Raw genomic sequence first — 13,895 nt, 5'->3', positions numbered from 1 at the left:
AAAAGGAACGAAACGGAACCGAAACGAGTGAGTGGTAGTTGAAATAGTTACGACGATCGGAACCCGGTATGCGAACAGAGACACGCGCGAGAGTCTATCGAATTGCTTCCTGATAAAGGACAGACAGACAATACTTTACAGTAGACAGAACGATAGGAAGGGAACCGCACGGACGCCGTTATTAATTCGTCGACCCTGCAGCAGCAGCAGCCCGTCTTCGATAGCATCAGAGGGGCTTGTTACATAGTACCCTCAGCCAAGCCATGACCGACGACCGTGGAGATCCGCTGCCAGCTGAAGAGCTGACCTCGTAATGTCCCTGATATTTCATCTTCACATAGGAGCGCTTCGATCCTGATACTCGGGGCATACGGAGTACACCTCGATAATCAGGGGATACACCTTGTGGAACGGTATGCTCCGACCTGGAACTCAAGTGCGTACTGTACTGTGGACTGTGTTAAAAGAGATGGTCATGAAGCGTACTCCGTACTACCTAAGAAAAACAGTGCGGTTACGAGTTCACTCTTTCTCTCCCTTCACTCATCCCGTCCCATCTCATCCAAATGCCTCATATCCTACGCCGACCTCCTGTGATAACGATGCCTCCTGACCGCGGTGACCGTTGGAGCACCCGCCGATGCGGCCGATGATGTTGATGTCGGTGCCGAATCGGGAGACACAGTCGGATCCGCGGTCGTTGTGGTTGGCTCCGGTGCCGATGGGGTTGTCGATGTGGGCATGGGTGCCAGCGCAGCAGCATCAAGGGTGCCTGTCGCTGATAGAGCTGGCGGAGAAGACGTGGTGGTATACCCCGCTCCTGGGTAGCCAGCCGGGTCGCCACCTTCGCCGAGCGTCGTTGTCTTGTCAGTATAGGCTGGAGCCGTCAGGTTGAACGGGGGTCGCTCGCCGGACGGACTGCTCGAGTTGACTGGAGGCGGGCTGAAGGTCAGATTGGTGCCAGGTGCGCTACCCCAAGTCGGAAGGCCAGTGCTGTTGGAATATCCTCCAGTGGTCCCATTCCCGCCTGTCCAGCTGCCGCTGCTAAGACCCATTCTGATATTGTCAATATCCAGGAGTGGAGATGTTGTATCCGCCCCGTCGCAGCTGAAGATGAAGGAGAAGGTGCTTGCGGAAGACGTGATCTGGAATTCTAATCCAGTCATGGTCCAGGCACTGGCGCTCGACAAAGCGCCAATCGTCGCCAGGGTTCCCTCGTCGTTGGATACGGTCAAGCTGCACTCATCGGGAGTGTCTCCGGAAGCGGGAACTCTGTATGCGAAAGAGTACCAATAAGATCCGTTCGTGGCTGGAGTATCAAGTGTTTGCGCCAGCGTGGCAGTCACGCCTTCGAAAGTGGGTTGGAACCGTGCGAATCCTTTACCGTCATACGCTTCATCAGGCGACGAAATGTCACGTCGGTGCTTGGTCGCTGGGGAGGTGTCCGAAACACCTCCCCACACAATGTCCACTTCATCCAACGTCCAACCAGTTTCGCTACATTCGAAGCTCGGATTCTGGAGAAGCTGCGATGGTGCGGCAGCAGCACAAGAGGACGTGTTATGAGCAGGGTATGTCGAGTTGCCGGTCCAATCTCCCGCTGTCCCGTTGTGAGGGATACTGGGAACAGAAGGCGCTGTTTGTGTTGGCCATGGTCTGGAAGACGCGCCCGTTGTCGTTACGCCGGTGGTGGTGGTCGTCGATGTGCTCGTTTCTGTCGGGAGCACGTACAAAACTGACGTTGTCGTGGTCAAGCTCGTCGACCTCGTGATGCTATTCGTGACATTCCAAGGGACCGTGCCGTTCCAGTCTGTCCAATTGCCTCCCAGAGATCCGTTATAGGCAGGCACCGTCGGGAAACCGGTCACGGAGCTTGTGGTAGAGGACGCGACCAACGAGGAGGACGTGGTAATGTTCCAATCAGCCCAAGTTCCATTCCAGTCCGTCCAGTTCGCGCCTGGGTACGATCCATTATATACTGGAATTGTTGGGTAAGCTGCCAGAGAGCCTCTCGTCGACGAAGACGAAGTCAACGATGTAGAGCTCGTCAGCGCATTCGCAACAGAGAGAGTAGACGTCGTGCTGATGGTGCTGGAGACTACTGAGCTGCGCGTGGTTGTCCAATCCAGCCTAGGGAAATGTTAGTACATGCTCTGACTGAGCGGGACAGGGAGACGATATTCGTCTCGTTCTGGTCCCGTGGAAGAACTGGAAGTGAGGGCACCTTACCAAACCGAGTTCGAATCATTGAAACTGGTCCAATTGAAGCCTGACGAACCATTGTAAGCCGGGATTGTCGGGTATCCTGCTACTGAGCTTGTTGTAGTGGAGGACACAACCGACGAAGAGGCATTCCAGTCGGTCCCTATAGAAATGTTAGAGCCTGTCCCTGATGACGAACATTTCAGGGGCGGAGGGCAACAGAACGGAAACCCGAGTCATTCTCTCGAGTGATGGTAGGGATGGTGTGCCCAGAAAGGAAACCTTACAAGTGCCGTTCCAGTCGGTCCAGTTCCCGGAGGGATAAGATCCATTGTAGGCGGGAATCGTAGGGTAGCCCCCAGTCGAGCTCGTGGTGGATGTCGGACTCAACGACGAAGTTGTTGCTGCATTCACAGGAAGCAGTGAAGATGTGGTTGTAGCAGAAGTACTTGAGACTGCTGAGCTACTCGTAGTTGTCCAGTCTAACCAGACCGAGTTCGAATCGTTGAAGTGTGTCCAGTTGCCTGTCCCGTTGAAGGCTGGGATTGTCGGGTATCCTGCTGGCGAGCTGGATGTGGTTGAAACAGTTGAGCTGCTGGTAGTTGTCCCTATGAATCTTCGTTAGTACATACAAAGGCTACTAAATCGACGGCAAGATCTGCGCCACCACGAGGGTCTTCTGAGAGAGTCACTCACAATCTAACCAGATCGAATTAGAGTCATTGTAGGTCGACCAATTTCTTGATCCAGAGTGTGGCGGGATCGTGGGGAAGCCGAAGGCTGAAGTGCTGGTCGTGGCGGCATCAACTGGGGTGTTTGGTGTCGCGCTGGTTGTGGTTAGCGACGAGGTCGATGCGACATACAAGGTGCTCGTCTTGGTGGTGGTTTGAGTCCAATCCAGCCAGATCGAGTTTGAGTCATTGAAATTAGTCCAGTTGCCACTTGTGGGATACGGGAATGCGGAGCTCGTCGATGGTGTGGTTACAGCGCCGACCGGCAAAGATGAAGTAGTCGTGCTCGAGGAGGTCAAGCTCCAATCCAACCAGATTGAGTTTGAATCATTGAAATTTGTCCAGTTTCCACCAGAAGGATATGCGAACTTTGAGCTCGTGGCGGCAGGGTGGCTCGTACTCGTGGTGATGGCATCCACCGGCAACGCCGAAGTGGCGAGGCTTGTCGTTGTAGAGGTCAAGCTCCAGTCCAGCCAGACGGAGTTTGAATCATTGAAGTTCGACCAATTGCCACTCGAAGGGTACGCCAAATGGGAGGTTGAGGTCAGAGAAGCACTGGAGCTAGTAGTCAGACCATCGACTGGCGAAGCGGAAGTAGTGAGGCTAGTCGATGTCGACGGTGTGAGGCTCCAGTCTAACCAGATAGAGTTCGAATCATTGTGGTTCGACCAATTGCCACTGGAAGGGTAGGCGAAGTGGGAGGTTGAGCTCAGATAAGCACTGGTGCTAGTAGTGATGGCGTCAACTGGCTTGGGAGAGGCCGTACTGCTTGAAGAAGCTGTTTTCGTAAACGTCCAATCCAACCACGACGTCTCGTTGCCATTCCAGTCGCTCCAGTGGCCGCTCGCCGGGAAGCTCGAAAACGTGGGCAGGGCACTTGTGGTGGACATCGTACTTGTCGTTGTTGTGGACGAGGTTTCTGCCAATAAGTCAGTATGTTGAATCCAATGGGTCTCGGGTGCTTACCACTGGCGACAGGGGTGATATCAAGGGTAGTTGCAGAGCAACCGCTTGGTCCCGAGCCTCCGAAAACGATGAAGACAGTTCCTGATTGATCGATGCAGGTGGAGACACTGTGCGATTGAAGCGAGAGAATTCCATCGGCGTCAATAGCCCACTTAGAGAGGTTGCCACTCTTGCTCGTAGTTAAGTGGAAGATCAAATACGGTTGACTGGCATCTGAGTCCACATAGGATGAGCCTACTCGCAGATAGCCCTCAGTGTCCAAGAAAAAGTGCGCTGCCGAAGACCGATCGCTGACCAAGACACCGAGTCCGTTAGCCCATCCCAAGTATTTAAAGTCACGCTTGGTCAGATGGGTGGTGGTGGCAGTAATGTAGAATAGGTCCGTAGCGGGAGGAGCAGGGGTGCTTTCAGGACTAGTTGTGGTCGACATGCTGCTAGAGGTGATTGTTGCATCAACGCTCAGTGTGGAAATCGTGCTGGACGTCGTTGTCTCCCAATCTTCCCAGCTGAAATTGCCCGAGTGCGTCCAGTTAGCTGGGACTGTTGGAATCGCAAACGCGGAGCTTGTAGAGGTGGAAGATACACTTCGAGTCCAATCCAACCAAGCGCTGCCATTCTCTGAGGGCCAAGCAGGGTACCCAGCTACTGATCTTGTAGAGGAAGTCATTCGAAGCGCACTGCTTGTGGTTGCTGCGTCGACTGACGCGGGGGTTGACGTGGAGGTAGACGAAACTGTCCAGTCCAACCACACGCTTCCGTTTTCTGACGGCCAAGGCCAGTAAGCAATGCCTGAGCTTGTCGTCGACGTGCTGGTAGTCGCAGCATCAGCCGGAACGGCGCTAGATGTGGACGAAATAGTCCTCGTCCAGTCTAACCAGGCGCTTCCATTGTCTGAGGGCCAAGGCCAGTAAGAAATCCCGGAACTTGTGGTGGTTGTTGTAGCAGAAGAGGAGCTTGTAGTTGCAGCATCGACCGGGAGCACACTTGAAGTAGACGAGGCCGTCCTCGTCCAGTCTAGCCAAGCACTGCCGCTCTCCGATGGCCAAGGCCAGTGGCTGAGACTTGAGCTTGTAGTGGCTGCATCAACCGGAAGAACACTTGAAGTAGTCGAGGTTGATGAAATTGTCCTAGTCCAGTCCAGCCACGCACTTCCGCTTTCTGAAGGCCACGGCCTATAACTGGACATCGAGCTTGTTGTCGAGCTAGCTGCGCTCAGAGACGAACTTGTTGTAGCAACGTCCACCAAGAAAATGCTTGATGTGGTCGAGGTCGATGAAAAGGACCAGTCCAGCCAAGCACTACCGTTCTCAGAAGGCCATGGCCGACTGTAGGCTGCCGATGAAGTGCTCGAGATGCTGGATGTCGTTGTGACTGCATCCACGTACAAAGAGCTCGAAGTTGAAGTGGTGGTCGTCTGAGTCCAGTCTAACCATGCGCTCCCACTCTCCGAGGGCCACGGCCACGCAGACCCTGTGGGTCTATGGCCCGTCGAGGTAGAGGTGGACACACTGGACGTAGTGGAGGCTGCTCCGACGTATATTGAGCTCGAGATCGAAGACGTCGTTGTTTGGGTCCAGTCTAGCCAGACGCTCCCATTCTCTGAAGGCCATGGCCATGAACCTGTTGGTCTGTAACCTGTTGATGAAGTGCTCGCAATACTTGACGTGGTTGATGCAGCATCGACGTGCAATGAGCTTGAACTCGACGAGGAGGTTGATGATGCAGCCCTTGTCCAGTCCAGCCAGGCGCTGCCATTTTCCGAAGGCCAAGCAAAGCTAGTTGGTCTGTAGGATCCTGAAGCCGTGGTCGAGCTTGTCAGGGCCGTTGTTGCAGCATCGACGGAGAGTGAGCTAGACGATGATGCTGAGGTTGATGATGAAACTCGAGTCCAGTCCAACCAGGCGCTGCCGTTTTCTGAAGGCCATGGAAGGCTAGTAGGTCGAAGACCTAGTGAAGTGGTCGAGCCTGTTGAACTTGCCACTGCCGGGTCCGCGTCCAGTGAGCTTGACGTCGATGAAGAAGTTGAGGATGCTACTCGGGTCCAATCGAGCCATGCGCTGCCATTCTCGGAGGGCCAGGCAAAGCTGGTTGGTCTGTAAGCGATTGAGGAAGTTGACGTCGTTGCAAGGGAAGAGGTCGTTGTAAGATCGTGAATCAAGGCAGAGCTAGTGGTCGATGATGAAGTCAAACTCCAGTCCAACCACGCACTGCCGTTCTCTGACGGCCACGCAGACCAGGCAAGTTTCGTGGTCTGGCTGGAGGTGGGCAGAGTCGTAGACGTGGTAAGGGCTTCAACAGGCACAGAGTTCGAAGTCAAAGACGTTGTCGTTGCTGCATCACCAGGCCTGGAGGAGCTGCCCTTCGTGGTGAAAGCCGTGTTTGTTGAGGATTCCCAGTCATTCCAATCCTCCCACTCCATGGAGAATGTTGGCCGGCCACCCCCGGGTTTTCCAGGTCGGCCAGACATTTTTGAGGTAGTCTTCGTTGACGTGGTATGAGCAGAGGGCCCACGAGAAGACCCTCCACCGGGTCTGGTTGGATCGTGGAGCGCAGTTGTATGGGACGATTGCCCAGGCTCGCTAGTTGTCACGCCAGCAACGTCGTTAGAGCTGGTGGTACGAGAGGACGTCTGCAACAAAGATGCTGGTAGGCTTGACGAAGACGACGGTCTCCCCCCAAACGGTGGACGCGATGAGCCGCTCGTTGTGTATCCGCCTGACTTCGTAGAGGAAGTGCCTGCAACACCAGATGTAGTAGTACCAGCAGGGTGATCGTTGACAGGACCCGTGCTGTGCGGAGGGGCTGATGAAGATGAAGATCGCGTGGTTCCGTCAACAGGGTCTGGACCCCCTGGATCGTTCCCCGGCGTGCCAGGAACAGAAGAGGAGGGACCAACAGTGGTTTCATCACCGGGAGTTGAACCTCCAGGACCATTCCCTGGCTTTCCTGTTGTAGATGGTCCCATCGTCGTACTATGAGACGGACCGCCTGGACCGCTTCCTGGGTGATCATGCTTGCTTGTTGGTGAGCCAGAAGACCCTGGCGATCCCGAATTGCTTTCTCCAGAGGTAGGTTTCCCTGTTCCGCCCGATGTTGTATGGGTTGGTCCGCCAGGGACGGTGTGACCTCCATTACTGCCAGCGGAAGAGCTAGAAGTGGTGGAGGACTTTGAGCTGCTGGAGCTTCCACTACCACCGCTGCCAGCACCGTCTGTGGCAGGGCTGCTTCCGTGCCATGGATGGTGATGTTCCCAAGAAACGTCTTTGTCACCACCGCCAACAGGTGTAGATGCAGAGGGGCCATCGGATCCAGTGTCGGTTCGACCCTCACCACGTTTATCCCCTGCCAGACCACAAGTGAAACTGTGCGAGATGGAATAGGTTGTCTGGCCATCTGAGCTACCTGTCTCCGTCGCGTACTCAGGTCCGTATGGTTGAGAGTACAAATCACAATACTGGCCCTGGCTTACACCGTTTCTGGAAACGATATAGGTGTTGAAAAACTTGCAACCAACCGCATTACATGCACTTGCGCAGTTCGCGGTATCAAAAGAGCCGTAGAAGACTTCGGAGCCAATAAACGAGCCGGAATTCGGTGGTGGATGAATAGCAGAGCCTGATAGGAAGGTTGGGACGTCGAATCCTTCAGGGGTAGTAAGGGTACTGTTCGTGTAGCCATTGTTTCCCGCGATCACAGCGTTGGCACCGTTCGTCGGGCTGATCGTAATGGATCCAGCAGAGAAAGAACACTTGATGGAGGGAGCAAGTCCACCGACTTGCTTCTCGAAGTAGATTTGGAAAGAGGAGCATTCATCCATGCTGTCACAGATCGCGGCGCATATGCTGCTATCATACTCATCAACTGTCGTATGGCCGAGAAATCCATCTCCTGAGCTCCATGTTTGTCCATTGCTGAATGCTTCGTAATAACCGACCGGGGTCGCAGCGGAGGTGGCAGTGTCTGAGAAGAGTTTGTTCGCCGCCCACTCAGCGGCAAGAGGGTCGGTACATGAGCAGGTCGGCTCAACGTCGCGTTCCCCCAAATTCTTCTTCCACGGCAGATAACCCTCCCATCCTCCCAACGAACCTAACACAACATTAGAGAACAGAAAGAAATAAAAGAATGGCAGCATGTTGCATTGAGCAACAGCTCAAGAAACGAGCGACTAAGGTGAAGAACGAACGGACGCGTGCCAATCGACAACGCAACAACGGTTTACCAAACGTGAAGGAAAAGGAAGAGAAGGTTGCGCAGTGTAGCGTAGAGAGCCACAGCATCTTAGCGGCTTCCCGCTCTCCGCGGGCTGAGCAACGCGTAGACGCACAATGCACCCCGTGCTCCATTTGAGCACCTCTAATCCTGGCTTTACCACGATCGTCAAATGGGAGGGGATGCCCGAGGTCGCTTGTCTTGATGGGGATCAGCGCCACATGGTCGAAGACGCACGAGGCTCGCTTGACAGTTTCCTGCCGCAACTTTCATCGAAAGACGTTGCCATTCGAGACAGCCCCGTTTCTGTCTTTGGCAGAGGACTCTCGGCACACTCGGTTCAGCTGTCCCAAGGAGGACTGGTTCGGATGATGGGCTGAGAGTGTCACGCTTATGGGGTCATGGCTGTGGGTCTTTGGGATTCACATCGTGAAGTTCCGTGGTCTAGCCACAAACTTCGGATGACTGTTGTCGAAGATTCAGAGCTGAGGTTGATGAAAAGGAGAAAAGTATACGCCCCAAATGGGTTAGCGTGGCCCACTATCATTGCTTGGCACCTCGTGGCTTGCATCAGGAGATTAAACCTTACGCTTCGCTGATTCTGCGATCGCGTTCAGCTTACAATCTTACCTTTGTCTTGAGCTCCCTGACTGAGACTGGAATAGCTCCAAGTGAGATCTGGAGCCGGTCAATGCCTGCAATATTCGCCGTGCTGGTGGAAAAGATCTGAGATTGATAATGTTGAAGAGGCGGAGATGAAGAAGATCAAGTTTGACAAAAGGGCATGCATTCGTAGCAAAATGGACATATCTTCTACCTTGCTGCCATGATCGAGATTCAGGACAAGCACATTGGCGCCAACTCAGCAATTTGTCTTGAGATGACTATCCAAACGGGGTAAGACATACGGGCGGCCTTGTTCCGAGGCGGTTGTCCTTGGCCCCAGACAGAGAATTCGCAAACTGCACTGGATATGCGACTTGCCCATTATTTTGGCGGTCCTGGCACTCCATACTCCGTACACGAGTCATGTGTAGGCAATAGTTTCACACCAACAGCCAGTCACTCTTAGAAGTTTGCGCATGCCTTCCTAAGCGCGTTTCGCGGATTGACCCTCGACGTCGCAACTTGCCTTCAATCTTCCCACTTCTACCCTCGTGCCTGTCCATGGTCACTCCAGCTATGCCCAATGGCTTACCATGCACACCGTTTACACGAACATGGAGTTGGAGCATGCAGAAAGTGACGATGTGCTGGTCAACACACTGCAAACATCAAAGTGCGGTCAGGTCAGGTCAAAGAATGGCCTGTCCCGGAGCAAAATCAGCTAACCTTCAGCAACGTGCACTCCGCCATAGGTGAGAGTGAGTACTCGACATTGGCATAGAGTGGTACAGCACCGTCCTCAAAAGTAGGATTTGATATCGCGGGTCTTCCAAGGGTCGTTGTACTACACGACCGTTCAATGAACAGTTCGCATGGGATCTCTCTCGCCCATGAGAATCCTTGTGTGCCTCTTGCAGCTGTCACATTCCCGATTTTCAGATGCATCAGCTCTCGAAGCTACGTTTGTCAAGTGCAAAAAGCCATGGAGTGGGAGGTCGACGTTGAAACTGGCCTGGGGCATCAGCCAGCCATCGTTGCCCTGCATCGCCCGATCGGCACCTTCGCGATCCAAACCTCGGAACGCGTTCAAACAGTATGCAGGGCACGCCACGCGCCTCCCACGTGCATGCGGTCATTGGCGGTTCAGTTCGCCGGAGGGTTGCGGTGGAGTGTTAGGCCAAGATGGCCAAACTGAACCGAGGACTGTCGGGCCGAGGACAAAAGGTTTGGGGACATTCCCCAGATTGACCTCGTTTGACTCCGCATTGAAAGACCCGGGTCAGCAGCGGGTCAAATAGATGCGAGTATGTACCAAGGTAGCTACCTAGGTAACATAAGAGAATTGGCAGGCCATTGATATCTGAGTATTGTTATCCTGTCACTGCTCTCCGTCCTCTATTGACCCATTCGACCTCTATTCGTAACCATGAACTTCGAGCTTCCCAACGACGTGCAGAACTATCTCTCCCGTGTTGACGCCTTCATCAAGGAGAAGATCCTCCCCCTCCAACACAAAGACGACAACAACCGCTTCTTCGACCACCGCCGTGAAGCTTCGCGGACACAATGGGACAACCAAGGTCTCCCTACCCATGAGTGGGAGAATCTGCTTCGTCAAGCACGCAAGCTCGCCGACGAAGCGGGCTTTTACCGATTCAGCTTCCCTCAGGAATTTGGTGGCGCTGGCAGCGATCAGCAAAATCTGTACATGTGCGCGATCCGATACCATCTCGCGTCTCATCCAGTCTACGGGGGTGGTGTAAGCCTGGCCAATGATCTCCAGAACGAGCACAGCGTGGTTGGCAACAACCCCATCATCATCATGCTGCAGCATTATGGCACCAAGGAACAACAGCAGAAGTTCATCCCTGCGAGTATCAAGGGCGAGTTTCGGGCCACCTTTGGCTTGACTGAGATCCACCACGGTTCCGATGCCACGCACATGGACACCACTGCCAGTCCCATTACCCTTGCCAACGGAGAGCCAGGGTACGAGATCAACGGCAATAAGAAATGGCAAACAGGCATGCACTCGGCGACACACTGCCTTGTCTTTGCACGCACGTCCGGGAAAGCAGGCTCACCAAAGGGCATTACGGCCTTTATCGTCCCCAGAGAGACACCAGGCCTCTCGGTCGCGTCGTACGAGTGGACGCTCAACATGCCGACGGATCACGCAACCATTCTTTTCGACAAGGTCCAAATCCCAGCCTCGGCCATCCTCGGGCCACTTGACAATGGCCTAGCCATCGCCCAGACATTTACGCATGAAAATCGGATCCGGCAGGCCGCTTCCAGCTGCGGGGCTGCACGGTACTGTATTGACCGAAGCGTCGAGTACGCGAAGAAGAGAACTGTGTTCGGCAAACCGCTGTCGTCGAATCAAGCCATACAGTGGCCGCTCGTGGAATTGTCCACCCAAGCCGAAATGCTGAGATTGCTCATTCTCCGTACGGCGGTGGAAATGGATCAAGTCACCGCGGCGGCTAAACGGAGCGGCAACGCACCTTGGGTTGCCATTGAGAAGCAACTGGGCCACAAGATCGGGATGTGCAACTACTATGCCAACCGGTTGTGCTGTGACTCGGCCGATCGGGCGATTCAGATCCACGGCGGAGTCGGCTATTCTAGGCATTATCCCTTCGAGCACATCTGGCGGCATTTCAGGAGGTATCGAATCACCGAAGGGAGCGAAGAAGTGCAGATCAGGAAGGTCGCCGCGTATCTGTTCGGCTATAAGACTACAGGTGAGAGCACGGAGCAGCAGCTGAAGAAGAGTGAGGCGAAGTTGTGAATCTCCAGATCGACTCTGGAGACTGGTCGAGTCGTAGTGTTTTTGTGAATAATAAGGAATCTATGCCAGTGGTTTCCATGTTTCCACACACACGTATGCCCGAGTCTGACGAGGTATTCGACGTATTCAACAAACGTCTTCAATCACCAGCTTCTCCCCACTGTGCTCCCCCAGATCAATCTTCAACCTGCGCTCAAATACCTCCAGCAGGATCTCAAAGCACATCTTGCTCACAGCCGGGTCATACCGACCTTTACTCAGCTCATCTCTGATGAACGCATGCTGAGCGCCAAGGATCTCGAAGAACGAAAACTGGACGCCAGTCTCGTGCAGTGTTTTTCGGATCAAGTCCCTTCCTTCGGGCGGCACATGGTTGTCACTCTTCCCAAAGATCATGACCAGCTCGCCCTTGATATCTCCCGCTCTTTTCAAACTGTCGTCGTCCTTCCCTTCTCCCAAGCTGTGGCTATGTATATCCGTCGCGAAGTAGCAGACCGCAGCTGTGACCCTCTGGTCGAGGGCGCAGCGGTAGGCCAAATGTCCACCTAAGCACATCCCCGTCGCGCCGATCTTGCCATTGCAGGTCTTGAGGCCAAGCAACACCGAGACAGAGAGTTCGGCATCTTCATCGTATGCTGCGACTTTCTTCGTGATCTTCCATTCGTTTCCAGCATCAGTGCCCGGTACGTCGTACGCCAACGGTTCAGGGCCCGTGAATTCGTGGTACGACGAAGGAGCTGCGACGATGTACCCCTGGCCGGCGATCTGGCGAGCAAAGCGGGAGACCGGTCCAGTCACTGCAGTCACGGTAAGCTACTCAAATTCCATGCTCGAGCAGAAGGAGCATCATTAGGAGACATTGGTGCTGCCACTCAGCGTTGTGCATACCTTGATAGATCTCCGAGAAGACGACGACGCCTGGGAATTTTGCATGCGGATAGCCGGGAATGGTGGGATGGAAAATAAAGATGCCTTTTCAGTCCTCGCTCAGCCTGTGTTCGCTTTCTGAGCTGTACATGAGAGGCATACGCATTGAGCCTTCGCCGGCTGCCTTGGTCGGCACATCTTTGTAGGACTCCTGGATCAGCATCCTGGCGACGTTGAAGCCAGATATTGATATTGTGCAATCGAGTCCGGGAATGTAAAGGTCGCGTCTCAGGATACCTTGTAGAAGCAGTTTGCTAATCGCTCGACCAAAGAATTTGGATCAAAACGAAGGGCAACGTCCATCACGCAGATGCGGGGCATCGCGAGATTCAGTTGAAGCTTAAATCGAGCTTCAAATTGCCGTGGCCGATTCCCCTTTCTTGACATCTGAGTAACCAAGCTGTACGTTATTCATTCACCCGGTCTTGAAGTGCTCGTCTGGACTGAGGGGCTGAGTGTGTCCTGTGTTGGCTTGTCAGGGCTCATGGCTTCTGCAACCGACAGCATCTCTGCAACTGGGCCGTCCTCTGCTGAAGCTCGCGCCCTGAACATTCAACAAGAAGGTTGCCTCAGTCCACCTTGGTCCATGTTTCAGTTGAGAACGCTTACCATGCATGTAAGAGAGCCTGAACATAACTCCAGGGAGCAGTATCGAGACAAGAATCCCTGAATCAGCTGTAGGTGTCTTCCACTGCTCTCTTCAGACATTCCCTGCCTGCCAAAATGAGCTCACCCAAGATGTTCCCCATCCATTGTGTATTTGTCTATGTCAACCAAGAATGGTATTGGCTCCAGCCAATTGGCACAGAACAAAGTTGCGTCAGTGGGATAAGATCTGTATGTCGCAGACAGGCAGTCCCAGAGCTTATGGGCACTTATGTGCATTGAGGTTTGAGGGAGGGACGCGCTCCTCTCGCAGATGACCAACTTCTGCTTGGAGCTCATCTGCATCGGAGACGCTTCGACAACTGGACCTGGGAACGACATATCGGCTGAAAGTGATAGAATCAGGGATGTCTCACGGAATGGGAGACAATTCGTTGGCTAACAGCAGGGAAGCAAAGGTCTATACGATGGTGAAAGCAAAGCAGGCAGATAATGTCGTTGTCGAAGACTCCCTGAAGCTGCGCAAGGGATGTCACTCCACTGCCGCTCTCGCAGGGCGGTCACGTTCCCGAGCCTTGCGCAGTCGCCGGTGAGGTCTGGTCAACATGTGCACCGCGATGGGATTTCAGCCGCACTTTTTCAATCACTTTCGTTGCGCAAGCCGCAGACGCTCAACTGAAAAGAAGCCGCGCATTTTCATCGCCCCCGGCGACGCAACAATGGAGAACGACACTGCAGATCCAGACTACATGGACGGCTACTTTGGTATATCTGTCCCTGCAGGCACTGAACGATATTGACAAAGACAGACCTTCCACCAGGTTATGAACCCATTGGGCCAACTTCATCTGCGG

At 53.9% G+C, this 13,895-nt stretch overlaps 4 protein-coding genes across 4 annotated transcripts; 1 reads left to right on the top strand and 3 right to left on the bottom strand.

Moving 5' to 3' along the window:
• Nucleotides 1–578: 578 nt before the first annotated feature.
• Nucleotides 579–1,166, bottom strand: G647_04118 (uncharacterized protein; the record flags this gene model as incomplete). Its single annotated transcript, XM_008728462.1, has 1 exon — nt 579–1,166. One exon carries the CDS (start codon nt 1,164–1,166, stop codon nt 579–581), a length of 588 nt encoding a protein of 195 aa, XP_008726684.1.
• Nucleotides 1,167–5,830: 4,664 nt separating this feature from the next.
• G647_04117 (uncharacterized protein) lies at nt 5,831–8,031 on the bottom strand (the record flags this gene model as incomplete). Its single annotated transcript, XM_008728461.1, has 3 exons — nt 5,831–5,983; nt 6,873–7,301; nt 7,369–8,031. 3 exons carry the CDS (start codon nt 8,029–8,031, stop codon nt 5,831–5,833), a joined length of 1,245 nt encoding a protein of 414 aa, XP_008726683.1.
• A 2,109-nt stretch (nt 8,032–10,140) lies between these two features.
• Nucleotides 10,141–11,508, top strand: G647_04116 (uncharacterized protein; the record flags this gene model as incomplete). The annotated part of the gene is made up of 1 exon (XM_008728460.1): nt 10,141–11,508. The coding sequence occupies one exon, from the start codon at nt 10,141–10,143 to the stop codon at nt 11,506–11,508; it is 1,368 nt and encodes a 455-aa protein (XP_008726682.1).
• A 126-nt stretch (nt 11,509–11,634) lies between these two features.
• On the bottom strand, nt 11,635–12,598 carry G647_04115 (uncharacterized protein; the record flags this gene model as incomplete). The annotated part of the gene is made up of 3 exons (XM_008728459.1): nt 11,635–12,305; nt 12,397–12,480; nt 12,538–12,598. 3 exons carry the CDS (start codon nt 12,596–12,598, stop codon nt 11,635–11,637), a joined length of 816 nt encoding a protein of 271 aa, XP_008726681.1.
• Nucleotides 12,599–13,895: the final 1,297 nt, after the last annotated feature.

This window comes from Cladophialophora carrionii (assembly GCF_000365165.1).
Source record: "Cladophialophora carrionii CBS 160.54 unplaced genomic scaffold supercont1.3, whole genome shotgun sequence".
NCBI classification, from domain to species: domain Eukaryota; kingdom Fungi; phylum Ascomycota; class Eurotiomycetes; order Chaetothyriales; family Herpotrichiellaceae; genus Cladophialophora; species Cladophialophora carrionii.
Note: the sequence above shows the minus strand (reverse complement) of the source record. Positions and strands in the feature narration are given on the sequence as shown.